The sequence below is a fragment of the Carettochelys insculpta genome, chromosome 4, assembly GCF_033958435.1.
Source record: "Carettochelys insculpta isolate YL-2023 chromosome 4, ASM3395843v1, whole genome shotgun sequence".
In the NCBI taxonomy this organism is placed as follows: Eukaryota; Metazoa; Chordata; order Testudines; family Carettochelyidae; genus Carettochelys; species Carettochelys insculpta.
The window spans coordinates 13,743,678-13,770,269 of NC_134140.1; the positions used below are offsets into that span (position 1 = coordinate 13,743,678).

At 47.6% G+C, this 26,592-nt stretch overlaps 1 protein-coding gene across 2 annotated transcripts in view; it reads right to left on the reverse strand.

Moving 5' to 3' along the window:
* Positions 1 to 5,929: 5,929 nt before the first annotated feature.
* SMYD1 (SET and MYND domain containing 1) overlaps positions 5,930 to 26,592 on the reverse strand; it is a 43,373-nt gene continuing 22,710 nt past the window's right edge. The window contains exons 5-10 of one of the 2 annotated variants that reach the window (XM_074992262.1): positions 24,177 to 24,215; positions 18,559 to 18,751; positions 14,264 to 14,356; positions 12,707 to 12,870; positions 8,375 to 8,543; positions 5,930 to 6,325 (exon numbers count right to left, since the gene is read on the reverse strand). In XM_074992262.1, coding sequence (XP_074848363.1) covers positions 6,167 to 6,325; positions 8,375 to 8,543; positions 12,707 to 12,870; positions 14,264 to 14,356; positions 18,559 to 18,751; positions 24,177 to 24,215 — 817 coding nt within the window. In that variant the 3' untranslated portion in view covers positions 5,930 to 6,166. The remainder of the gene's footprint in view (positions 6,326 to 8,374; positions 8,544 to 12,706; positions 12,871 to 14,263; positions 14,357 to 18,558; positions 18,752 to 24,176; positions 24,216 to 26,592) is intronic. The other variant, XM_074992263.1, reaches the window with a different exon arrangement.

A 26,592-nucleotide genomic window follows, 5' to 3' on the forward strand; every position in this document is an offset into this window, starting at 1 on the left:
GGTGCCAGCTTGTAAGCGCTGATTAACCAGTCCTCTCAGCTCTGGCCGTGTGTGTGTATGGTCACCTCTTAACCCTGTGAACCCTGGGTCAGGCAGAGTAGCTCCATTGGGAGGGAATTGGCAGAAGGGAGAAATAAAGCTCCTTATGAACACTAGTAACACAAGTAGCACCCCCCCATAACCCCAAATAAATGATCATACCTCAGAGTAACGGGCCAATCCGATAACAACAGTGACTGCACTACCCTGGCAGGTATTTAGAATGTGAAACCTGTCTTCCAAAGTGCTCATAAAACCGCTCCCAGCTTGGCATCATCCACAGTTTTCATGTTTTCCCCCGTTCAGTCCTTCAGCCAAGCCATCAGTGAAATATTTAATAATATCCGACCCAGGACAGACTCTCCTGCAGGACCTGAATAGATCCGTCCTCCCAGTGTGACAGTGAACCACTGATAACTACTCTTTGAATATGTTTTCTTCAGTCAGTTGTTTACCCACTGCAAAGTACTTTCAGCGAGAGCTCAGTGCCCTTAGCTTGCTTGGCAGATTGTCATATGGGATTGTGTCCAAAAAAACCAAGCTATAGCGTGACTGCTGCTCCCCCACCAAGACCAAGAACCCTGTCGAAGAAGGAAATTTGACTGATTTGGTATAATTTTCTCTGGATGAATCCATACATATGTGGAAACCATCTTGTATAAGAAGCCATTTCACATCCCTTACTTCTGCATGTACACAAGAGCCCGTACTTTCCTTGACCTGTTTGGGAACGGCAGGGAGGATGAGCTCTATGGAACGCGTTAATGGACTGTTTGGATTTCAGGCTCCAGCTCCCCAGTACCTGTTTCTCTTTGCTGATAACGGTTTCTCTTTGAGAAGTGATTTACGATTCTCTAACTAATTGCCTCTGACACTGGGCTTTGTTTGCATAAGGGTATAAAATACTAGAGTGAGCTGCATCAAGCAGCCTTGCTGGACCTGGTTTTACTAGTGTCCAGTTTGGCTCATCTGTTGCCTTATTGAATTCAATAAAGCTGAATGTTAGCCGCCTAAACACAGAGAAGTCGTGTGCTTCAACACATACATGCTGATCTTTCACTTTCCCTGGGGGCTCGTGATCCCTGCTCCACCCCAGTCTCTGCCCCCAGAGCACCCCTTCCCCAGGTCCCACAGCAGATGGAACCCACCGCAAGAGGGAGGTGGGTGATCAGCAGGACTGCTGGTGAGGTCTGAGCACCCACTATTTTTTTCCTGTGGGTGCTCCAGCCCCAGGGCACCCATGGAGTTGGAGCGTATGAATCCATGTTGGCTGTTCCTTATCACCCTATTATCCTTTAGGTGCCTACAAACTGGTTGCTTAATAATTTGTTCTGCTGTCTTTTCAGGTATGAGATGTCCCATGAAGAAGGTGTTTCCAAATATTTATAAAGCTGAACACAGTGTCTGGAAAATTAAACAAATCTCTCTCTCTCTCTCTCTCTCTCTCTCACACACACACACACACACACACACAGTGTCAGGAAGATGAAACCAATCACACACACACACACACACTTTTAGCTCACTGGGTTGTTAAAAACTTGGCCCATCTTAATGTCCACTTCTTCTGCAACTCTCTTCTCTTGCCAGAACCTTGCTGAAGCGTGCCCTGTGCTTTGAGAAATAGTACGGGACATCTTCATAATACACTCTGCCCTCTCCTGCCTTGCATGGGATGGGCATTCAAACAGGGACCAGTGTTGGGATTTAGTGTGGCTCCGTTGGCCACTGAGTTTATACCAGTTGACATGAATTCAGCTGTTCAGAGCTATGATTTCAGGGTCTCTGCAGGAAAGTCCAGAATTTATTCTTAAATCTTAAGTTACCTCACAAAGGAATTTTCTTCAGATTACTAGCAGGTATCGGGCCGGGGATTCCCAGGATTGAGCGAGGGGTGTCACAGGTGTCAGGCCCAAGCATATGCCAGCACCCTTTCTAGCTGTCTCAAAGTAAACTCTTGGAGAAAATAAATACCACATTTAACACCACTTTCGCCTATTCCAGGCAAACCCAGCAAAGACCTTTAGCTGGTCTTACAGACTGCCTTGTGCCAGGTCCACCATAAAGAGTCAGCTCAGGGACGGATCTCCGTCGGGGTTCCACAGAGTCCCTCACCCCAATGAATCACACAGCACATAGCCCCTGTTGCCCTCAGAATGGAGAGTCCTGATGCATGGTCTCATCTGAATGGGTGACTCTTGCCTGCCTGCCCCTTGCCCTGCACTGCTGGTTCTCCTCCTACGGCAGTTTTCTTCCTGGTGTTGTGTCCCTTGCTACCTCATCCTTTCTCCTCAGGTCTCATTAGCTCAAACCCACCCAGGCAGGTAGACAATCAGTAGCCAGATCTGTGTCCTTGCTTTGGAGCAGCACTAGGTTGACCAGATAGCGTCTGTGACAAATCAGGACAGGGGTTTGAGAGCAATAGGCTCATATATAAGACAGTCCAAAATATGAGGGCTGTCACTGTAACATTGTCAGTCTAAGTGGCACTGCTCCAAGCCAATGCAGTTTGGCTACCCATGCAAGATTCATCTCTTTTCTGGTCCATCTTTTTGAGTTCTAGCACCCATCAGCAGCTGCTTTGCCTAACCAACTCTCCTGTTCCTCACACTAGCTGACTGCAGCTGTAGCTCTGATGACCACCCCTGCAGAAGATGGGTTGTTTTTCCTCTCTTGCTTTGGTTCTCTTCCCTCACAGACCACTTAGCACTTTAATCCTCAGCATCTTGTGCCATATTAGTGGTTAATTCTCATGATTCCCTCCTCCATTTGTGAAGACTATCTCCCTTGCTCCGATGAAGCAGTGGCAAGTGATTTCTCCAAGCAGGCAAAGAAAACCCAGGACAAACCCAGGATTTGAATTCAGGAGTTCCTAGTTGGTGGATCATAGGTGTTAGCTCATGACTCTGTCTCCAATAGGTATCTGGTTCACATTTCCTAGATACTTTCAAACACATAATAGTGAGTCATATCTTTCACCTTCCTTTTGTCATGGGGAAAAATCATGATGCATATTGGATGAGATGCAAATTTTTGCTGATTCTGCTGGTGGGCAGAATTTTTATCACAGTCCTAACAATACCAGTTGGTTTCAGGTATAGGCTTGTAGCTTCCTGCGCCAATGGATTTTAAGTGTACTCATTCCAATTACAGGGCTTGAAAGAGTCCTGTGTTGTTATTATCAGAGAGGTAGCCATGTTAGTCTGTATCTTCGAGAACAACAAGAAGTCCAGTGGCACCTTATAGACTAACGGAGATTTTGGAGCATAAACTTTCATGGGCAAAGACGAAGCGGGTCTTTGCCCACGAAGGCTTATGCTCCAAAATCTCACTTAGTCTATAAGGTGCCACAAGACTTCTTCTTGTTCTATATTGCTCATCACTCTCTCCCTGGGTTGGGAGTGGGTAATTTGTGAGCCTGCTGCCTTCCTTGGATATGGTAGCCATTTTTCAGGCCCTCTCTCTGGAGTTGAACCCTGATCCCCTGTTACTCATAGTCTCCATGGTAGGCACAGGAAGTACCATCAAAAGTTGATAGGGCAGACGTTTGACTGCATCATCGCTGCCAATGGACTCAGGCATCGAGCTATGCGGGGACACAGAATGATGGGTCAGGAGGGAGTAGTGGAGATGTGGTCATCAGCCAATGGCCGTCAGTAAAGGAGCAGAAAAATTTACCACATTCAGCCACGAAAGTCAAAAATAACCTTGTCAGCTTTTGCAGAATGCTGGCTATTGCTCAGCTGCAGTATCCTGGCAAGCAGAGGGCAGTAGAACACAGGACAACAAACCATCCCCTATGGCTGGGCAGCTTTGGGCTCAAAGGAAACCCGTCGTGCCCGTCACAACTGGCCGTGTGGAGAACAAGATGATTTCCAAAATGGTACTTTGGCAGAGCCATCCTGCCATTGGGCCGTTCAGGGCAGTTGCTCTGGGTTCCTGTGCAGCTTGGGGGAGTACCGCTGGGGACTGGTGCGGTAACAGTGGCTGGACCTGTCCCTACACTGGTCAGCGGCAGGAAGCAGAGTGACCCAGCCATCTCCCAGTGGGGTTGCTCTGCTTCACCCTGGCAGTGGGAAAAGGAGCGCTCTGGCCCCAGCCCCAGCCCATTTCACTCCCCTGAGTGGTGAGTGCGGCAGGGAGGGCAACCCAGGCTGCTGGTGCTAGGCCTCCCCACACCCAGTAATACCCCACGTTGTGAGGCTCAGGGGACAGGGCTTGGGGAGAAGGGGTGGAGGCAGAGTAGGGGTGGGAAGAGGTAGGGTGAGGACTGGGGCAGTTGTGAGGGGTTGCCTCATGCCCTGCAGCCCTCTAAAGACGACTTGCCCCTCTGCCTCTATCCACAATTATGGCCTCACCGCCATCACCCTTCCGCATCTTGTCTCTCACATACCCAAGCCTTCAACTCCACGGCATTCTCTCTGAATCCTCTTCTACTCCCGTCAGCAAGCAGTAAGGAGGGATGAGAGCTTTGCTAACTGGAAGCTGAGCAGGTGTGTAGCTTGACCTTCCTAGGGCCTAATTTTCCACCCGCTGAAATCAACAGCAAAATTATTCTGAGTTTACTGGGCACAAAATCAGGTCTTTAACTTGGATGACTGAGACCGGAGAGTTAAATGTTGTAGCGGTAGCTGTAAAGGCCTGTTGTTGTAAAAGTTTGTGTGCCCAGTGTAAAGCTGTAGTTGTAAATATTTGTTGCAGTCATGTTGTGCCAGGCTATTAGAGAGCTAGTAGTGGCTAAGGACAATAGCAGCAGGTAGGAGAGTCTCATACTTAGGGATGTGAAGTGTTCACTGTAGCCTCCAAGAAAGAATTTCACAGGGATTGGCCGGACTGGAGGCCAGATATCACACACAATGGACTGATGTAAGGTGGGCCTGACTGGACGGATTCTCCTCTGCATTACACACATGTTAATTTAGAGAAATTGCAGCAAAATCAATGAAAAACATGAGATAAGAAACTGGCTTTAAATTCACTGTTTTTTTCTGGTCAGAAGTAGTGATAAACTTCTAGAATACACCATTAATTTTGTCTGCTACTCACCACTGGAGATTTGGAAAATATAATTTCTGAAAGGCAGACAGACAGAAAACACTTTTTTATTTAAAAACGTTGTTTCTAATATATTTCCTTTTTAACATAAACCCGAAAGCCTTAGTGATATAATGTACTAATGGGAGTGTACGGAACACAAACCAGTCCCAAGGGTGATGATAGCAACACAGCCACAGTATGGCATTAACTAACATTGGATGAGAATTGATTTGTAGGTGTACTGGTTGTATAGCACAAGTTACAGAAAGATTTAAAGAGACAACGTGTTAATATACACCAGCGCAAGCTGGTTGCCAGTGGCTTTACTTAAGACTCCCAGGCTGTGTCTACACGTGCCCCAAACTTCGAAATGGCCATGCAAATGGCCATTTTGAAGTTTACTAATGAAGCGCTGAAATGCATATTCAGCGCTTCATTAGCATGCGGGCGGCAGCGGCGCTTCGAAATTGACGAGCCTTGCCGCCGCGCGGCGCGTCCAGACGGGGCTCCTTTTCGAAAGGGCCCCGCCTACTTCGAAGTCCCCTTATTCCCATGAGCTCATGGGAATAAGGGGACTTCGAAGAAGGTGGCGTCCTTTCGAAAAGGAGCCCCGTCTGGACGCGCCGCGCGGCGGCAAGCAGCGTCAATTTCGAAGCGCCACTGCCGCCCGCATGCTAATGAAGCGCTGAATATGCATTTCAGCGCTTCATTGGTAAACTTCGAAATGGCCATTTGCATGGCCATTTCGAAGTTTGGGGCACGTGTAGACACAGCCATTGACAGTCTAAGTGAGGACTTTGGCATTTGGTTTTATATGAAGAGAGCAAGACCTAAAATGAATTATTACTGAAGCGATGCTATAAAGATCTTTTTATTATTTGTGGAAACAAGATCTATGTCCTGTGAAATAGTTCTTAGCTGGTGCTGGAAGCCCTTAGAAGAATACTTGACAAGAGCCTCTCCCAGGAGCGTTAGATGTTCTTGGTTAGATGGCATTGTGTTCTTTAGAAATAACCACTTCAGATGCAGAACGGAAAGGGCTGACGTTCTACCAGATGTGTAGGAATACAGATAACTGGAAGCTATGGAGTTACTGCTTGGTGTGGAAGAGGCCTGATGAAGCTTCGCTGCTGGGCTCAGGCATTACTTGGATCTTCTGGTTCTTCAGGGCCGCTTCTCTCATTTTGTAATATAGGAACTCATTCTGCTGGAACATGCGTAGCTCCATCTCTGACTGGACGCGCATGACCTGCAGGGATGAAATCAAGGGGCAAAACCAAGCAGTGAAAACTATGACAATAGCTCTGAAAGTAAAGAAATAAACTGCCTTTTATGGTAGGATAGTGCTGGCCTCCTGCTCCCCAGCTCCATTTCTCAGCTGAACATGGTGCCATCTAATGACTAGCCAGGGGCCCAGGAGAAATGGTAAGATGATCTCAGTCTGGTTCCACAACCTCTCCCTCACAAGAGAGGACAAACACTGAGGCTATGTTTACATTGCAGAGCTATTTCGGGATCCCAAGGTATCCTGAAATAGCTATTCCACATCTGTGAAATGTGCCTGTTATTTCAAAATAGTTTTTGAAATAGCAGGCATGCTATATTGGCATCCCTCTACACCTTGTTGCAGGAGGAGTAAGGGATGCCTCAAAATAGGGCAATATTTTGAAATTCACTTGATGCAAATTGCATATCTTCTTTCAAAACCAAAGAACACAGTCATGTAGCACTTTAAAGACTAACAAAATAATTTATTAAGTGATGAGCTTTCGTGGTACAGACCCACTTGGGCACCATGTAACGGCAATCTACCGTACACTGCTTTACTGCTAATCAGCTTGGTCAAGAAAGGACCACAACTGGATCTGGGAGAACATTTTCTTGACCAAGCTGATTAGCAGTAAAGCAGTGTATGGTAGATTGCCCGGCCACTATCTACTTTAGCTCTCCTATAGACAACTACGGTTTCCCATTCCCAGAGTTGTCAACCCAGCTCCGAACAGGGTCTAAGGTTGGATGCAGGAAATACCAGGTGATCGGTAGGTGCCCTGTGCCTCCATGGAAAAAGGTTTCTAAACATGACACCCAACAAGCAGTCACTTGAAAAATACCTCTGTGACTATATGAGAGTGTAGCAGCAACTCAAAGTTCCTCAGGAGCACAAATTCACTGCCAGGGCTAGACTACAGGGCTTCCCTGGCACCTGCACAGGCAGTGGAGGGGTGTCGAGGACTCTTTTTATACCCCTCTGAAAGCCAGCTGGCCTTGTGTCCAGGATCACAGGAGTATGGGTACTGCAAGCCCACTACTCTCCTGGTGAAACGGGACAAGCAGTGACAGGGAATGGGTCTTGATTCTACCCTCAATGCGCCAGCCAACAGAGCTAAGTCAGTGTGGCAGGGAGAAATTGGAGCAGTAATTTGCTGCATCTCTAGGCAATCAAAAACTTACTCTGCCAAGCAAGGGAAGAACATGGAATGAACTGGGTCACTAAAGCACAGTTCCTTTCCTCGGGGGCTCCTGAGACAGCACAACAACACCATGCCCCTCATTAAGTGCTGAAGAAATAAATGAACATTTGGCAGTGGCTTTCAGCCTATACTACTGAGGCAGTTGTATAACCACCCATGTGTGTTTCTCACACCCACCCACCCCAACCTCACAATCACAGTGCCACAGGCCAAGTTCAGGCGAGGACAGAGCTAATCGAAGAACATGTTGCTTCCCCAAAGGCACAGCCAAACCTATGCCCAGTTCTCTGGCTACTCTAGAGTTGGGCAAAAAAACTTGATCAGAAGAGTTACATTTTTCAATTTCCCTGCACCATATTTGGAAATGTTTTGAATTGACATTTTTACCTAAAAATGTCAACTTTTAGTCAAAATGTCCATTAGCTATGAACATTTTCATTTGAAACTGACATTTCAAAATGAAACTTCTTTTCAAATCAATATCTTGTCTCATTGTTTTGAATTTTTTTTATTGCTTTTGATTCCACGTAAGTTTTCAATGCTGTATTCTAACTTTTTCTCCCAATCTGGGACAAAAACCCGTGTTAAAACATTGGAATATCCCAGAGGTTAGGAATTCCATTTTCCAACCAGCTGCAATGTAATCTAATGCAAAACATATTAACATCACACTGCAGAAAGCAAGCTTTATATGATCAGTTTTCAGCTTTTCATGCATTTGCTTCTCCCAGACGGTTAAATTTAACTCTTCATATACACTGACAACAAGCCAGCCTGCACAAACAAAAGTCAATGTAGGAACTCTCTAATACATGCTGGCCACCTACCTCCAGGTCTTTGGTGATTGGGTGGGTAGGTCCATGGGTCACCAGAAGAATAGCATAAGCTTTACAGATCATGCCATGTCCTGTTTCAATGAGACTGGCATGCCAGTGAGTAACCCCTGCCCGCATCACTGCCATCCCTAGCTGTGCATTATTGGGATGGTATATTTTCCTAGAAAAAAATTGAGAAATTGTATTGTGGTGAGTCTAGCTTTCCAAATATAAATATGATCAGAAAACACTCTTTACTCGTGGCCAGATTCTGCCATGCTTATTCACACAGAATGGTACTGTGATGCTATGCCACCATGTTTTTGTGGAAATATGTTTTTGAATGTGAATATGCAAACTTGAATATGCTTTATGCAAAACAGGGCAAGCAACCTATCATTCCAGAGCTTGTCATCAGCTGAATGTATATATTCTCCTTATGTGCAGTGCTGGTCAGTTTCCTGCCTCCCACAGTGAGGCAGGAAGCCAGGAACCAGGTGGCAGCCTGGCTCCCAGCCCCCTCCACTGGCGGGAGCTGGGAGCTGGAGAAACTGGAGAGAAGCTGCCCAACTGCAGCTGTCTGCCCAGCTTCCCCCAGCTGGGGGAGCCAGGCTGGCAGACAGCCACAGAGCCATTTTGAGTTGCACTTAACTCACATTACCACAAGTTGTCCATCTTGAAATCGTGCATTTCATGGGTTTATGTATGAAGTGTAAACCTGCTTATTAATTTAGGTCTAGTGAAAGCCATTAGTGGAACTTAATGGCCCAGGGCTCAAGACAGTGAGCCCAAACCATGATTGGTCCTGTAAACCCAAACTGTGGTTGGTCCTACAAAAACACGTGACCATGTCACCTGGTGCTGGAATCCATCTTGAATTTTGTACTCTTCGACAGGATGGGGAAAGGGAAGGCAGAGAACTGAAAAGGATACACACTCTGGGGAAATTCTATTTAAGGGATGGGGAGCAAACCATGATTTTCCTCAGCTGGCTTCACAAACCACTCCTCTCCACAAGAGGACACATGAAGAGACCTGAAAACAAAGTACACTAACGAGGGGAGAAGTTGTTAGACATGGGTTAGCAAAAAGATTAGCTCTGGCATAAAGAAGTTTACCTGAAATGAGAACTGGGATGAGGAATTATCTTTTGTAATTATTTTGTTAGTGTTTTAGGCTTAGCTGGTGTGTTTTGTTTATTTTGGTTTAGTAACCTACTTTGAGCTATCCGTCACCACTCACAATCATTTAAATACTACTTTTTCATATTTAATAAAATTACCTTTGTTTATTATAAACCCTAGTGTAAATAATTGTTACCAGGGAGGGGGATTAGCAACAGCTGTGCATATCTCACATGAGCTGATGGGAATAAGGGGACTTCAAAGTAGGCGGGGTCTTTTTGAAAAGGAGCCCCGTCGGGATGAGACGCATGGCGGCGAGGCGCGTCAATTTCGAAGTGCGGCTGCCGCCCGCATGCTAATGAAGCGCTGAATATGCATTTCAGCGCTTCATTAGTAAACTTCGAAATGGCCATTTGCGTGGCCGTTTCGAAGTTTGGGGCTTGTGTAGACGTAGCCATTCATTGATAAAGAGAACATACTTTGTGAGCTTCCTCTGTGTAAAACTTTTATACAGAGTAAGATGGATTTATTTGGGGTTTTGGTCCTATTTGGGAGATCAGACCATCTGGCCCAGTAGGACAGAGTGGTGGGGCACCCCAGAGGGCAGGTAAGTGGGTTCAGTGGTGTGATCAACACATCAGGTGACAATCTCAGGGGGATCTCTGTGCTCCAACCTGTCACAGATTCCTTAACTTGTGAAAAGAGGCACTGCAATCAGGTGATCATCTGCAAGTGGGAGTTGCGACTCTATGTGGTAGAACCTGGCTGGGAACAAGCTGTTTGCTGACAGCAGAGTCTATTAAGTTCTGGTGCAGGATGTTTGCAACCCTAGATTCCATCAGTATTACTGCTGTCACAGTCCAACGTGATGTCTCTAACTGGGCAGTTCAAGCACAGTGAGCAATTGCTTGAATTTTCTTTTAATCCTAATGCTTTGCACTTACCAAGCATTTTTCATTTGTGGATCTCAAAGCACTTTGCAAAGGAAGGAAAGTATCGCTGTCACTAATTTACAGATCGGGAAACTGAGTCGCAGTTGAAATGACTTTCCCCATGTCACCTAACTGGGCAGCGCTGGAGCCAGGGTTTGAATGCAGATCCCATTTTTAGGCTTATGATTCTTCCACTGGACCACACTGCCTCTCATAAAACAACACTGGTCAATGGCATTTAAAATGAAAATGGACAAAATGGCAAACAAAGCTCTCCGGGGAGCAACTCTTCTTTGGCAGGAGGACGAATGGGATGATTCAATAAGCCTTTTCCACGTCTCATGGCTATGATTTTTTCAGGCCATTTCAAAACCTGTGATTTCTAAGAACCGGTGGTCTGCAGGCCTGTCAATGGGTGGGGGCTGTAGGGAGAGAGGAAGGGGTAGATGGCCAGGGGCCTGGTATTTCAAAGGAAGCTGGAGCTCTGGCTGCCATCACTGCATAGTTCTGGGGGAGAGGGTAGCATCATGGTCTGAGCAGCACTAAGGACTGGCTGTCCTAGGCCTCACCCCATCCACCACTGGCCATGCCCCTTCTAGGGGTGCAGAGCCAGGCCCCCCTCCTACCATGCCCGAGGCCTGCAGCGGCTGTCAGCCCTGCTGGTGCTCTGCCGCTTGAGCTAAACTTAGTGTGAAGGAGGAAAAGCAAAATCTGAATAGAAGGAAACCCAGCCTTCTTCCTAGCTTTACTAGCTCTGCAGTAGAAAGTTGTTTTAGTCAATAAAGAAGTAGATACTGAGTGTGCCAAGGAGGGAGTAATTTCCTTCAGGTTGCACTGAGCTATCTGAAAGGAGATTTACGGAAATTATTACAGTATGGGGAAGTGCTCGGATAAGATGCTGCTGGGCCTGCCTAGATGGAAGAAGATTCAGATGGCTTGAGCAAGTCTCTAGACCAACTGTGTGTTTGTTTCTAGCTGGCCTCCTCTTGGTGGCCAGCTGCTGGGAAGAAGGAAGGCAGCTTCCAGGTGGTGATAGCCCAACAAAGCAAGAAACTATTTTGCAATGGAAAAGCTCACCAGCCAAAACAAGGCTGCATATGTGTTAATTCCTAAAGGCCTGAATCCTAACTCCACATCACCTGAATCTTTTAAAATGGGACTGAGCAAAGCCACCTGCAGAGCATCAAGAGGGGATTTCTCCCCTGTCGGTGTATTTTGGAAGGGTTTTTTGGTCTCCTTCTTTGGAAGGATCTGGGATACCAGAGCTGGAGATGGGACACTGGGCAAGTTGAGTCAAGGCTCTGAGGAGGGATCAAGCATTCACCCTCTCAGTTACTTGGCTGGCAGGTTCTTGCTCATGTACTCAGGGTCTAACTGATTTCTGTGTGTGGTCAGGAAGGAATTTTCTCCCAGGTCAGCTTGGCAGAGACCTCAGGGATTTTGTGCTTTCTTCTGCAGCCCAGAAGGCAGGCAACTCTCTAGCATTATCTGGGTGCATTTCATTTAATCATTTCCCTGCCGTTGCGAGGGTCTCAGGCACTGGTGCATCTTTGTTCCTCCTGTTTTCTGCCTATTGCACATAATACTCTAGTCTTCCATGGTTTTCATCTACTCTGGTCTGACTTCAGCTGTGTGTGTAAGTCCTGCAGGGGCTGGTGACCTGGACTGTATAGGAAGTCACTGGAGGATCTAGCAGAGATACCTTCTGCCCTTAAAGGCTGACTCTCACACTCAGGAATAAACAGCAAGGAACAATTACTAGCAGGAATAAGGGGTGCAAAGCAAAAGAGCAAGGCAAAATTTTAACACATGGTGACACCAGGACAATCCACCAGCACTTTTCTTATCACAGTAACAGAGATCACATTACAGGAGTACAGTGTGCTCTTCACAGAATAACAGGCCTTCTCCATGTCTAATTGCCTTGACTCAGCATCTAAGCACTTTGGTGCAGCTTTGCAGACAAAAGAGCTGGGTTAATTAAACTTGCTCAGTCCCTATCTAAGGTTATATGCAGGTAAATTGCAAAATGATCATGCTTTGGAACTTTCCTTTCACAAACTGAGCAACACTCCCTCTCTCTTTGGTATTAAATCAGGGCCTGATTCTGAGCTGAGTTATGCATATTTTACACCAGTGTCACTCCATTGACTTTAATGGACTTGTTCTTGTTTTAGGTTATTGTGAAGTGAGCACAGAATCAGGTCCAGATTCTTTGTAGAAATGTCTTAATTAAATCAGAGAATCAAAAAGAGCCACCCTGAAAAATGGGTGGTTTGATCACATACATGTAACCGTCCACCATCCTCTTTGCATAGCCTGCTGCTTCCTCGAACATCTGGAGGTAGGAGAGCACTTCTGAAGCGATGCTCAGGATCCTGAGCAGATAGACGTTGGTGTCTCCCAGCACGGGCTCCTGTTTCTTCAGACACTCCCGACAGAGCTTCACAACCTGGGCACCCATGAGAGGTCAATGAATTCAAGAGAACATCACAGCACCACCTGCCCTAGAACTGCTGACAGAGCACTGCATCTTGTATGGTTCACATTTATCCTAGTGCCTCAATAATTACTCTGCAGAGAGACAGTCTGGTATAAACAAGCGAGGAAAGCAAGAGTGAGGGATACAAAGGTAACCCAATGGTGAGCAAGCCACAGGTTTCCCCTTTGCACCCTTCCACAAAGGACATGGATCAGAGGGGTGGCCGTGTTAGTCTGTATCCACAAAAACAAGAAGTCTTATGGCACCTTATAGACTAACGTATTTTGGAGCATAAGCTTTCATGGGCAAAGAACCACTTCATCAGCATGTGATGAAGCAGGTCTTTGCCCATGAAAGCTTATGCTCCAAAATAGTCTATAAGCTTCCACAGGACTTCTCGTTTTTTCACAAAGGACATGTGACTATCAGAGCCTGACCTAGGCAGCCTTGGCACTGCAGCATGTGCTTTTGGTTCTCGAGATCCTTGACATATTGGCAAAGATGGTGGCCATCAGGCAAACTTTCCCACAGCACTAAAGTGGATCAGCAGAGAGACGGGAGTGGATTGACACCAGCTCTGAACCTCTCACGTGCCAGAGAGGGGTAGATCCAGTGTCAACCCTGGGGTTCAGGCTCAGTTTCTGTAAGATGGATCTGAAGGGAAAGACTGGATCATCCGGATCCCTTTGAACACTGGGGAAGTTTAGATCCAGACCAGAACCCTTGTGACTTGGTCCCATCCCTACTTCATTGCCCTGGAGAGAGAGTAGGAGAGGTCCAGTGAGACGAGCAGCCCCAGTGGATGCATCACTCACTGCCGCATTGTGGACAGAGAGGAGGAGGAGGCCAAGATGGGCAGAGGAGAACGACAAAAACAGGCAGTCCTGTAGCATCTTAAAGACTGAACAAATTCATGTATTAAGTAATGAGCTTTCGTGGGGAAGACCCATTTCAGACTTCTTGAAAATCTGAAGAAGTGGGACTTAACCACAAAAGTTCATTACCTAATAAATACATTTGCTAGTCTCTAAAGTGCTACAGGACTGCTTGGTTTTTTGTGAAGTTGCAGACTAACGCAGCTACCCCTCTGAAGAGAATGAATGAGCCAAGGAGGGAGAAAGTGAATATTGGCAATTTTTTTCAATGTCAGCCTGATAAACGTTGATATCAACCAAGTGACCCATCAGCCAGAGGGGACAGCTATTCCCCCTGTCTGCAGTATTGTTTCATAAATATGACACCACAAACATAGACAGAGTCTGCCCAGTGGCTTGGTGAGATCAGCTGCCCCAGGAGATGGCCAGGCCTGTGTGCTTTCCCTGGAGTTCCACAGCAAGGAGAGACCAAAGTCACTGTGACTTACTTCATGGTAGATCCCCTCTGAGCGAGCCCTGTTGATCTTCTCCAGGGTGTCCTTGGAGAACTGAATTACTTCCTTCACCACCTCTTGGGAGGGCTGGGGACAGCATTGGAAAGCCATTGAAACAGGGTGACCACCCATACTATTTTTACTGGGATAGTCCCTTATTAAACTGTCTCACAGGTGTCCCAACTTTTTTAAGAAAATAGACAAATTGTCATGTATTTTGCAGGGCTCTTGTTCCATGGCACTTTGTTTCTTGAGGTGGCAACCTCTCCTGCAAAGGAGCTCCCCCACTGGGTGGCTGCCCCATTCTCCAGAGCTCCGCACCTTTTGGTAGCAGCTCCTGTGGCAGGGGAGCTCTTCTGTGGGGCAGCTGCCCCATTTCCCACCACCCCATGGTGGCAGCCCCTGCTGCCGATGAACTTTACAATGGGGCAGGTGCCTCATTCCCTGGTGCCCTGCACTTAGGGGAGGCAGCTCCTGCTGCCAGGGAGCCCCTCCAAGGGTCGGCTGCCTCATTCCCTGGCCTCTCGTGCCTTAGGGAGGTAGCTCCTGCTTCATTCCCTGCCCCACCCAGCCAGGAAGCTTTGGACCACCCCCAACACAGGGTTCTGGAGCCCCCATCCTCCACTCCCCTTCATTCCTGGTACCTCTCCACTGGAGGCTGTGGAGCCTCCATCCCTGGTGCTTCACCGTGGAGTAGTAGCCCACATTGCCAAGGAGCCCTGACATGGGACAGCAGCCCCACTCCCATTTCCAGAGGGGGCGTGTCCCATATTTGCCATAGGGCAATGTGGTCACCCTACATTGAAATGCATTCACTTCTGAAGTAGCACCCATGTTCCCCAGAATAGAACCAGGTGCCACACTGGGGTCCTGCAAGTTTGCTGTCTTTGAACCCCATTGTAAAACTTCCACTGACTTCAGCGGGAGTAAGATCAGCCCCTTCCTTTGCTAACCTCCTGCGTCACTCAGTTCTCATCATCATCATCAACAACCATGGGTTTAGCACCCATTGGTGTCTGATGCCTCTCTCACTATCTCCTTCCATCTTTCCCTGTCCAGTGTGGAGTGGCTTAATTTCTGTAGACTAGCTCCGCACCAATCTACTACGTCATCTGTCCATCTCTGTGGGGTCTGTTTCTCCTGTTCAAACCATCCATTATGCCAAATACCAGGCTCTTGATTTTTTGTTCATCTCTCATTCTGCAAATCTGCCTGAATAGCTGTAACTTGCACTGTATAACCTTCTGTAGCAGATCCTCTTTTGGCTGTATCTTCCTATATAATTCCTTGTTTGTGACCTTCTGCATCCATCCTATTCTGAGGATCTTTCTATAACAACTCCTCTCGAATGCCAATATCCTTCTCTTTGAATCTCTTGTTATCACCCATGTCTCACATTAGTACAACATGCTGCTGAATACACACGTTTTCAAGAGCTCAGCTTTGTTCCTAAGCTAATCGCTTTGCTTTTCCAGCTCTTATCCATGGCCTTCAAACTCACTCTTGTTTTCGCTATTCTAGTCACTATTTCCTTCTTACAGTCTAGATCACACCTTATGTTGCTCCCCAGAGATGTGAACTTCTCTACGTTCTCTAGTTCAGTCCCATCTGCACTGATCGTCCTTCCTATTTCCTTCTCTCCAGATGCCATTGTTTTTGTTTTATCAGGAAAAAAATTAACAACTTGAGGTTCGCAGGTGATATAGGTATCATTGAGGAAGATGAGAAGCTAGCAAAAATGGTGCAGGTGCTAAAGGAGGAAGGGAATTGGTACAGACTGATTATGAACATCGGTAAAACAAAACCAATATCACTCAGTTCTGCTCTCAGTTGTGCTCTCACTGGGACACGGGGGCAGAGACCTGAGGAGTTTGAGGCATGTGTTTTTGTTTGTTTTTTCATGCAACATGTCAAAAGCTGGCAACTGAGAGACTCTTGCACTCCTCAGAGGGGAATGAAAAAGTCTGAGGCTAAGTCTACACGAGCCCAGAAGATCAAACCACTCAGGGTTACTCTGAGCAGCAGCAGAGACATGGACTATAAACCCACCGTAAAACCCATGGGCATGGATGCAGTACAGCTCAGCCATGCCTCCACCGCTGTGCTAGTGGTACCGTGTCTACACTGCTATTTACACACGCTGGTGGTGTTCACACCCCACAGCTGTGACTATTAAGCGAACAGAACCAGCCTGGTAACTTACTAAAGGACTGAAATTACTGAGGATACCCAGATTTTCAGATTTTAAACAGGGTTTAAGCCTGAACAGTGCACTTGGGGTCTGCCTACACAACAGGCAGAAGTGTGCCTCCTGGCCCAAGTGGACAGGTGCATACTAGCTAGCTCTGCACAGATTCACGCTGATAATAGCAATGTGGGCACTGTGCTGCAGGCTAGCACCAGAACGCGGTCAAAGGGGGCCAGGCAGGCCTGGACTCAGCCACCGCTTATGCTGCAACAGCTGCATTCTTATTTTTAGCATGCTCTGTCAGAGAGAGCTAGTGCAAATCCGTTTAACTGGGCTGGGGATCACACCTCCCAGCTGCTGTGTAGATATACTCTTGGGGTCCCATCTTGTGCTGTGGGGTTTGTTCAAAAGGAATTTTAATGTCAATGCAAGGTCTCTTCTCTGAGTAAGGGATTCCGAGAACAGGCACTAGAAATGTCTCTAAAATAGTAGCTGCACCTGCTGGCGGGAGTAAGGCGTTATCCCATCTGCCCACACGAATTGTCTGATGAAAGCTATTCTTTCCCTGGGTGCCTAATCCTGGCCCATGGAAATCAATGAATGCTTGGTCACTACTTTGAAGGGGCAACGGATCAGAGAATGGAAGGACTGTTAAACATGTGAACTGTCCTTCCAGAGGGTATTCAGCGAGCATTTTCCACGCAGCTGGGAGTGCTGCTACTAACAAGAGTGAGCCTGAATTCGGAGAATGTAGAAAAGCTGGATGGCAGCAAGCAGGCACTGTCTCCTGTTAAGGTCAATAGTAAGATATTTTATCCATGCATGGAGAGTATTTTTAATGCATAAAATCCCAGGGCTTGCATAGGGACAGGGAGACTTTTCCATGAGGGCACCAAAAGGTATGGAAAATATTCACCCTACAAGTGACACATACTGACACACACTGATTATCTGTACAGAAGAACCCTGTTCTCTCTCTCTCTCTCACACACACACGCATCTACACAAGCCCTTACTGCTCTTCACTAAGGCTATGACTACACTAGCAGCAGCACCTGAAAACCCGTGGGCTTGTATACAGTACAACTCAGCCATGCTTCCACCTCTGTGCTAGTACTATCATGTCTACACTGCTATTTACACATGCTGGAGGTGTTCACACACACCAGCTATGCGATACAAGTGGCTACTGAGAGAATGGAGCCAGCCAGGTAATTTACTAATGCATGAAGAGCGTTATAGTAAATAACTATAAGATTTATCCAGCATTGCTCAGGCCTTTCATTCAATTAATTTTTGCTTTGCTCAGGGACAGTTAAAACAATGCAAGGCAGTGAGTGGTCAGTTCAGCCTAGTACTACAAAATACCCCACAAACTTGCCACACTATCATAACCCCTCCTTCCAATAGTGGGGGATTGAGACCAGAAAACATAGATAAATAGAGGCATTTTGGAGTGACTTGGCCAGAGTCACACAGTGGAAAACAAGACCTGTATCTCCAACAGCCGGCCTGTGTTTTTGGGCTGCCAAACCATCCTTCTCATTGGATGCCTGCAATTGCTAATAACATCTGACCTGCACTGTGCATAGCTTTGAAACGAGTACCTTTGTCGCTTGTACTAAACCTTTATCAGTCTAAGATCTCTGGCAGCTGCCTTGTTCCCAGAGCTGAAGGCAGGAGAGATGGTTCTTACACTGGAAGTACAGGGTTGCCCTTTGGGTTTGGAAACATCCTTTGATTGTTAAAGCCCATAGGGGCAGGGAACAATGTTCCCACTAATCTTTTCCATTCATGTGCAGATTTTTTTCATCCATATGCAGAATAATTTTTCATGTGCACTGAGACACATGTGAATGAGCATCATCAGTACAAACACCAAGCCTAGCTGTGGGTACTCTGCTAATCATCTGGGTGGCACTGGAATTTCCCAGAGTGGCCAGGCCAGTGCACAGGTTACTGGGAACACTGACAGGGACCATCTGTGTTTGTACAGCACCTAGCACAAAGGGGTCTTGGCTAATGACTGGGGCACCCAGGTTCTGCTCCAATACAGTAAAGAAGTAGCACCATCCCACGACTGTCAAAGTCAGGGACGTACCTTGTTTTCACCTTCTTTCACTGCCAGCATCAGGTCATCTTTGATCCCTTTCTGGCAGTGCTCACACGTGCAGTCGAAATAATACTGCTTCTTCAGCTGCTGCCTCCGCTCTTGGCTGACATTCAGGAAATCCACGTAGGAGACAGTCAGCTCTTGCCCCGGGGAGATCTTACCCAGTGCGCGCAGCTCGATCCTGGGTTCAAATGAGAAGAGATGTGGAATTAGAAAGGGATGTCTGGAGCCCAAGACACTGGTTGCAGAACTGTTTGGGACAATTTCTACTGCCTCCCACCAGCAACCAGTTGTCTTAAATTAGGGATTCCCAACATTTTTCTCTCTGAACCCCTCCCCCTTATCACACTATAAAAACTCCACGGCCCACCGGTGGTACAGTAACTGGCTTTCTGCATATGCAAACCAGAACTGGTATTAGGGGTAATAAGCAGAGCAGTTGCCTGGGACCCTAAATTACAGGGACCCCTACAAAACTACACTGCTCAAGCTTCAGCCCAGGTGGTGGGACTCATGGCCCCAGGTTCAGCCCCATGTGGTGGGACTTTGGCTTTCTGCCCTAGCAAGTCTCATGCTGGTCCTGCTTGGTGAACCCCTAAAACCTGCTTATGGGGCCCCAGAAGGCCTCAGTCCCCTGGTTGAGAACCACTTCCTTAAAAGACCACTTTAGCCCTTCAAACACTGAAGGAAACACACAGCTCTGTGCTTCTAACTCACACTATAAATGCCCCACCAAACCCTTCACAGCATCTGTCCTAACTAGAAGTTGCTTTGCAAGTTGTAAAGCTGTGATGATCCAATCTGGCTCTGCTTATTCAGTTATCAGCTGAATCTAGAGACAAATCTTTATCACAGTGAAGGGTCTTGGGATGTGTCCAGGGCCAGTGCTGTGCCCCAGTCAGGCCTGCTGCGAGAGGGGCTAAGGAGGCAACTGCACAGGGCCTGATGTTTCAAAAGAGACCAGAGCTTCAGGCCCCCTTGAGACGCTGCAGGAGCATCACGCCTCCCCTCTGCGCAACTTCTGAGGGCTGGTGGTGGACAGAGCACTGTGCTCCGGGCAGCACTAAGGGCTGTCTGCCCTTGGCCCCGCCCCTTTCTCCTGAGGCTCCACCCCTTCTGTGATCATGGAGCCAGGTCCCCCCACACTTTGCTCCCAGGCCCAGGGTGGCTATCAGCCCCACTGGTCCCAGTTTACTGTGGAATCTCTTCAAATGAAGACACAGACACTTGACAGTACACAGCTACCAAAGCCTCTCTGATGACGTCAGCACCCTGGAATGGTCACACAATATTGACTACATTCCCCCAGGTACCCCCACCCAGGTGGCACTGGGTTCGGTGTAAAACGTGGGGTGGATTCCTGAAAGGTGGGAGAGTCTTTGGTTTTTCCAAAGCTCTGGATCAGGCATCTTCCCCACGTCCTTTCACCAGCTCCCCAAAGGTTTAGCAAACCCTTTGAGGAAGGTGACCAAGCTTCAAATGTACAATGAGGCCAATCTCATGTGGGCTTCGGGCTTCCTAACAAAACTGTCCCATGGCTCTAGCTGCCAGCAGGTTATCTAGGTCTTTACTGACCACACAAAAAATACCACTTACTACTACTCTGGTGAAAGCTATGGAATGAGGCCAGCCCTTACAGGGCCTGTGCTTAGCCTCTTCTTTCCCTCTCCTGGCAAGCATTTAAAAACCTGAGGCACTCAAAATCCCACTGTTTTTTGTTTCACTGGAGCAGGCCAGTGTCTCCTCTCTGTTACACCGGTACGACCCTGCTGAAGTTACTGGGCTGCCATGGTGTAACTAAAAGGAGAATTTAGCCCAGCAGGGTTACCTAAGGTGGTAAAAATCCCTTCAAGTGACTGTAAATAAGGCCTTGTGGGATGATTAAAAGTCCGAGATTGCTTATATCTACTACATATTTAAGAGAGGTTGTGCGCCTGTCCATCCTTGAGTCCATCTGTCCATCTGTGAGTCCGTCTGTCCTCCCGTGAGTCTGTTTGTTCAAGAACGCCTACCGAATGGTAAGAACTGGGATCACCACATTGGGTGTGCATCTTCCTCTTATCGTAACTTAAAGCAAGGTCAGGATTTGGTTGTGCCAGGACAAGGGGCTGTGCCTGGAATGTGATTGTTTCTCATCATACAGAAAGGGAGCAGTCTCGCAGCAGGGACAGTTGTACTCCACAATGATCACAGAGAGTCAACAAAGAAGCACCCAACCCCACCCCACCCCCGACAGCCCTGGAGAGCAGTGGAGCAGCCTGGCCCAGGCAAGCAGCTGCCAACGGGGCAGTGCAGCTCCTGCTAGTGCGGGCTGACCCCTGGAAGCAGTGCTGGTGGCTGGGCATTGCAGCACCTGCCAACCAAGGCTGTCCTTGTGGAGCAATGCCACTGCCTGAGCATGCAGCCCCCACCACCCTGAGCCAGGCCCAGGAATCAGCCGCCAGCTGCCCCCAGCCTCTGCCCTGCGCCCCCCACATCTCCCAACCCCTTGCCCTCACTTCTGCACCCCCCACACTCGCCAGCCCTGAAGGACCTGAGCAATGCGGGGTAAATCATCTAGTGCATATTTCATTCTACCCTTTTTCACCCTTCCCCCAGCCACCAGTTAGCAACTTTGGCCATCGTTAGCACTAGAGACTATATTTTTATGAACAGAGTCCCAGTTAGTGAGTGTGACCCTAAAGGCACTGAGACCACATACTAGGGAGCATGAAATCTCTGCTCTACAGCTTTGGCTGAGAGCCAGCTGGTCTTTAGCTCATGGGCTTTAGCCCCTAAGTTTGCAGGATCCATCCATTCTGCTAAAGACCCAGGTGCATTGGCCTTAGGTGAGCAAAAATGTATTTGTGCTCAGTTTAGCAGGTCAGCAAAGTGGAGTTAGTGCAGCAATTAGCTCTACAGTACATTCTACTTTGCTTTGATCTACCAACATGTTCCCAGTCCTGCTGTTACTCCGCTGGTCAACTGCATGATCCATCATGAAGGGTTGTGTCCACAACCATAGAATCATAGAGTTGTAAGAGACCTCAGGAGGTCATCAAGTCCAGTCTCTTCCCCAAAGCAGGACTGATCCCAACTAAACTAAAGCATCCCAGTCAGGACCTTGTCAAGCTGGGATTAACCTCCATGGATGGAGATTCCAACCCCTCCATAGGTAACGCATTCCAGTGCTTCACCACCCTCCTAGGGAAATAAAGTGATGGGTCATGCAGGATTGGGGCCTGGGGATTTGAAGTGAATGAGGTCTACACATCAGCAAAGCATGTCCAGAGAACCCCCCAGCTGTCAGACCAGGCTAAAGAGTGTCCACTGTCTTGAGAGCAACAGCAATGAAATTAGTTTGTAAACTGCAGAACTAAATGGAGCGATGAAGCAGATCTGAGTTGGAGGAAGGTGGGCCATGGGAAATGAAACAATTTCATGATCATGCTCTTTGCTAAAGGCTTGACCCTGCTCCTATTGAAGTCAATAGCAAACTTCCCATTGACTTCAGCAGTAGTATAGAGAAGCCGTATGGGATCTCCTGACTTCCATTGAAACAGGGGCACCTAACGCAACCACAGCCAGAAGTATACCCAGAGAATGCTCAAGGGGCAGAGCAGATTTACTTCAGGGGGTTTCCGTTGCTTCTTTCTCCCAGGAGGGTTACAATTTGCTCAAGATAACCATGTTTGACCATAATGACGCAGACGTTGCACTTTTGAATCTCTTGGCCATAAAATCCTAGAGCTGTTACCCATCCCGTGAGGCTGGCTCTGAGCATCTGTTGGCATGAGATCACATCAATGGGATATTTCCTAGTAAATGCATCACTAAACACACCATCAGCAAGGACAGCTATTAGCTGTGCCTTGACCACGAGAGAGTTCTCAGTTTACACAGAGTCATGGCTCTGAGCCAGGATGGACAGGAGTGGTGTCCCTAGCCTCTGTTTGTCAGAAGCTAGTAATGGGGGACAGGGGATGGCTCACTTGGCCAGAACTGTAGAGGGAGGTATAGTTCAATGGTTTGAGTACTAGCCTGCTAAATCTAGGGCATTGAGTTCAATCCCTCATAGGGGTCATTTAGGACTTGGGGGCAAACAGATTTAACAAAACAGGAGGGTGCTTAGCCCTTTCAAGCAGGGAGGGGACTAGACTCAATCACCTTGCAAGATTCCCTCTAGCTCTATGAGATGTGTATCTCCATTCCCCTTATGGCTTCTGTCTGAAGACAAAATACTCTGGTCTGAGCCAGTAAGGCAATTTTCACCTTCTAATATAACCAGCCACGAGTCTAAGGAGACAGTAGGTACGGTACAATATCCAGGGTGAAGGTTTACGTATACACACATCCTTTTTCAGACTCAGCAGGGCCTTAACTAAGGCCAATCAGGCACTCAGAGAAACAAAATCAAGCTTTTGAACTTTTATGATCCTCCTGGTATGATGTCAGTAGGCATGCAGGTATTTTAACCAGCTAGCTGTACCATGGAAGGAACTGATAACATTTTGGAAGAAAACAGAACTACAAGGAGCTGTTTGGAGCTATACAGTTAATGGGATGCTATCTGATAAGGACTAAAAATAGCATTTTCACAAGACTGTGAGATCAACATAATTGCTCTCATGACCTTCCGCCCTTCCCCCAAAATTCCAGTGAACTTGCAGAGTTTGCAAATGGTCCATGGTCCCATTGTGCCAGCACAAGACAGCCAGAAAACAGAGTTGACCAGATATGATGTCTGTAAACAAACATGAAACCTACTCATCTATTTTCGTGGTCCTGGCTGAATGTAATGCACTGAGGAAACAAACAGTATTAATAGTAAAAAGTCATTTAAAATATTGCAGCTCTAAGTCAGGACAATGGCCTGCCTGGCTATTAAGTCAATGGAGCTATGCTGGTTTACATGTATGGAGAATCTGGGCCATCAATGTTACAACAACAGAATCCCTGCGAATGAAACAGAGCACAAAATATCCAGTGCAATGAGAATTAAAAAAAAAATCAAAATACATCTTAAAAAATCCTTTAAAACCACCAGACAGAACTATATTTTGAACAGCAGCGGCATAAAAAAAGCAAAAAAGGAACAACTGTAAAGGTAAACACGGGTGACATTTAAATCTCAAGTGTATTGCCATTGAAGTCAGTGCAACCGGAGGGAACTGTTTGTTACAAAGAAACACAGGTTTTTTAGTTTGTCAGTAACGCAGTCACCCGTCATCTCATAATAATCCAGGTTTTTATTGCAATTATGTGGGGCCAGGCAAGGTTAGTGAGACCTTGTCAGACTTCCATGCTCTTGCTGTGGTTGAGAGGACAGGAGATAAGAGGGCAGAAGGGAAATGTGTAAGGAGGGCAAGACTGAGGAGATACGAATAGGGTCAGCTATTCTTCAATCTACTGCAAAATGCAGAGGTTACACAGGGAGACTTTGGGTTTAGTGAGGTTTTACACAGGGGGGAAAAACCCATTTCCATTCCAAAAATGAGGAGGGTGAAACATCCACAAACCGAGGCAGCTTAAAGCCTCATCGTCGTTGTCGCTTGTGGCTTTTAGTTAATACAGGATGTGAGAGGTAAAGGTCAGAGGGGAAGATTATGCTTACAAGACCAACCCACCTCATCTGTGTGTGGAACATTGATCTTACAGCCTCATGACTGAAAGACAAAACAAACATCTGCAGTTTGCACAGGCACACGTACGACACAAGCAAAATGGAATCAGCACATACGATATATGGAACAGTAGCTGCTCACGGTCCGGGGAACAGACACATATCCGGATGCAGCGTGAGTCTAAAGCAATGTAGCTCTCCAGTGTCACTATCTACAGCTGCTATAATCAAATTGGTGGCCTATGGCAATCTGAGCTGCCAGCTGTCCCCGGCGCTGTGATTTAAGGAGCATTCTGCAGCAGACCACATGGGAGCATTAAGGAGGAAATTGTGACACTCCGAAGAGCTCAGCTCTGTTGCAGTTAGTCGAGCCACTGCCAGGTGTTAAACACTAGGAATTGAGCATAGATGGAAAACCTCAGTCACCAGATGAGGCTCACATTATTCAACAGTATGGAAAGAATTAATCTAATTTTTCTCCTTAAATCATTAATGACTCCACTGACATCAATAGAGCGACACTGGTTAAAACCATCATGAGAGGAAAACGAGGCTCAGTTATTAGAAATATAGAACTGGCCAGGTCTGATCAGGCCCATTAAAGATAAAGGCAAAATACCCACTGACTTTCATGGGAGCAGACGCCACTACCTATTATGGTTCTCAGAAGAAGACAAGAAACCTCTGACCAATTGCACAAGGGGTGGGAAGTGGTCCTGGCTCACTCGCCCACGTGGTCAGCAGATGTCCTCACCATGCTGTGTTTAATAAAGTTACTCACTTTGTAAGTCTTGGTAAATTCATTTGGGGAAAAAACTGTGCATAGAGATCTGGAGAATCCTGGCGTCTAGCTACTTTCTTTGACAGGGATTTGGGAGAACAGTAACTAACCAGATGATAAATCCTCCATAAAGTCATGATTTAAACCATCTTAAATGTATGACTTTTCATGGAGAAGAATCATCCACATTGTCCAGGGGAGTTAATTCTGAAATTCAGCTGCATTTGCCAGCTGTGGCATCCCTTGGTTTGCCATATGAACATTTGTTTCCTAAGCAACATACTGAGACCCTAATTCACATTACACAAGATCCTGGGAACCTAGAACTGAAAAACAACAGGCCTCCAGGAACATGTGTAACAGCAACGTTCGAAGCAGAGAAGCAGGCTCTAAACTCAGACATGTGGCGAGCACTGATGTGTGTCTCTGTAACCAATTGCTAGTGTGTTTCCACATTCTGAAGCAACTCCTTCTTCAGCACACCCCAGAGTAGGGAGGCCCAGGAGACCGGGGCTGCGGCTGAACCTCACTGACTCCACAGTACAGGATGAACCTCTCAGAACTGGGATTCTTTGGTCCAGCAGGACCATGGATGTTCCTGGACCTGAATGTCCCTGTGGAGGGTGGATGGCTGGGAGTCCAGACGTCCAGCCTCAAGGGAGCCGGCAGCTTAGCCTGGCTAGTGACAGAGGGCTGGCAGCCCTTCTGGGGCTGGTGGCCAAGAAATCAGACAGCTGGCACGGCGGTAGGGTGAGGGGCCAGAAGCCTGGTGGGCTAGCACAGTTCTGGGGCCAGCAACCAGGAAACCTGTGTGGCAGTAGGGTAGGCAGGCCAGGAGCCTGGTGGGGCGGGGGGACAGGAGCCCAGTAGGCTGCCACAGCAGTGGGACAGGCAACTGGGGCCTGGTGCGGCAGTGGGGAAGGGAGCCGGGAGCCTGGGAGGGCTGGTGGCTGGGAGCCCTGCTGTGGCCCAGATCCTAGCTGGGCCAGTGGTACTGGGGGATCCAGCTGGCAGGTCAGAGGCTGAGCCAGGAGCTGAGCCGGCTAGGGAACCGTGGCTGGAGGGCCAGAACTGATGTTCCCTGGTCCAGCAAACTCCCTCATTCAGGACTAGTTAGGTCCTAGGGGTGCTGGACCAGGGAGATCCAACCTGTACAAAAGGGAAGGCTCTGGCAAGCTCATGGAGCAACTTGCCCATGACTGGAAAGTCAGCATTTGGGAGCAGGGCGAGAGAAGACCACTGAATCAGCTGTCACACGGATTCTTGGGCCTCCCCTCCGAATGGAGAGGGATAGAGGCAGTGTGAAAGCTAATCCCACCGCAGCGACTGGAGTAGCAAGTATTGGGAAGCTGCACTGCCACCCTGGGAGCAGAGAGGAAAAGTCCCTGCAGCCCAAGCCTGGACAGATCTGCAGTGTACAGCCCAGACCTACGCAGCAGTGTTAAATGGAAGTGAGAAATCATCACAGAAGGAGCCACTTTCTTCTAGCGCTGAACTAGGAAACTTATAAGGAGCAGAAAAACAGCTCAGTCCTGACATCTGTTCTTCCTTTGTTTCCTTGGAGAGTTTCTGCCTCAAAGCACCTACAGCCCTCTTCCTGCCAGAGCTTAAAGAACCAATGCACGTGGCCTCATTTGGA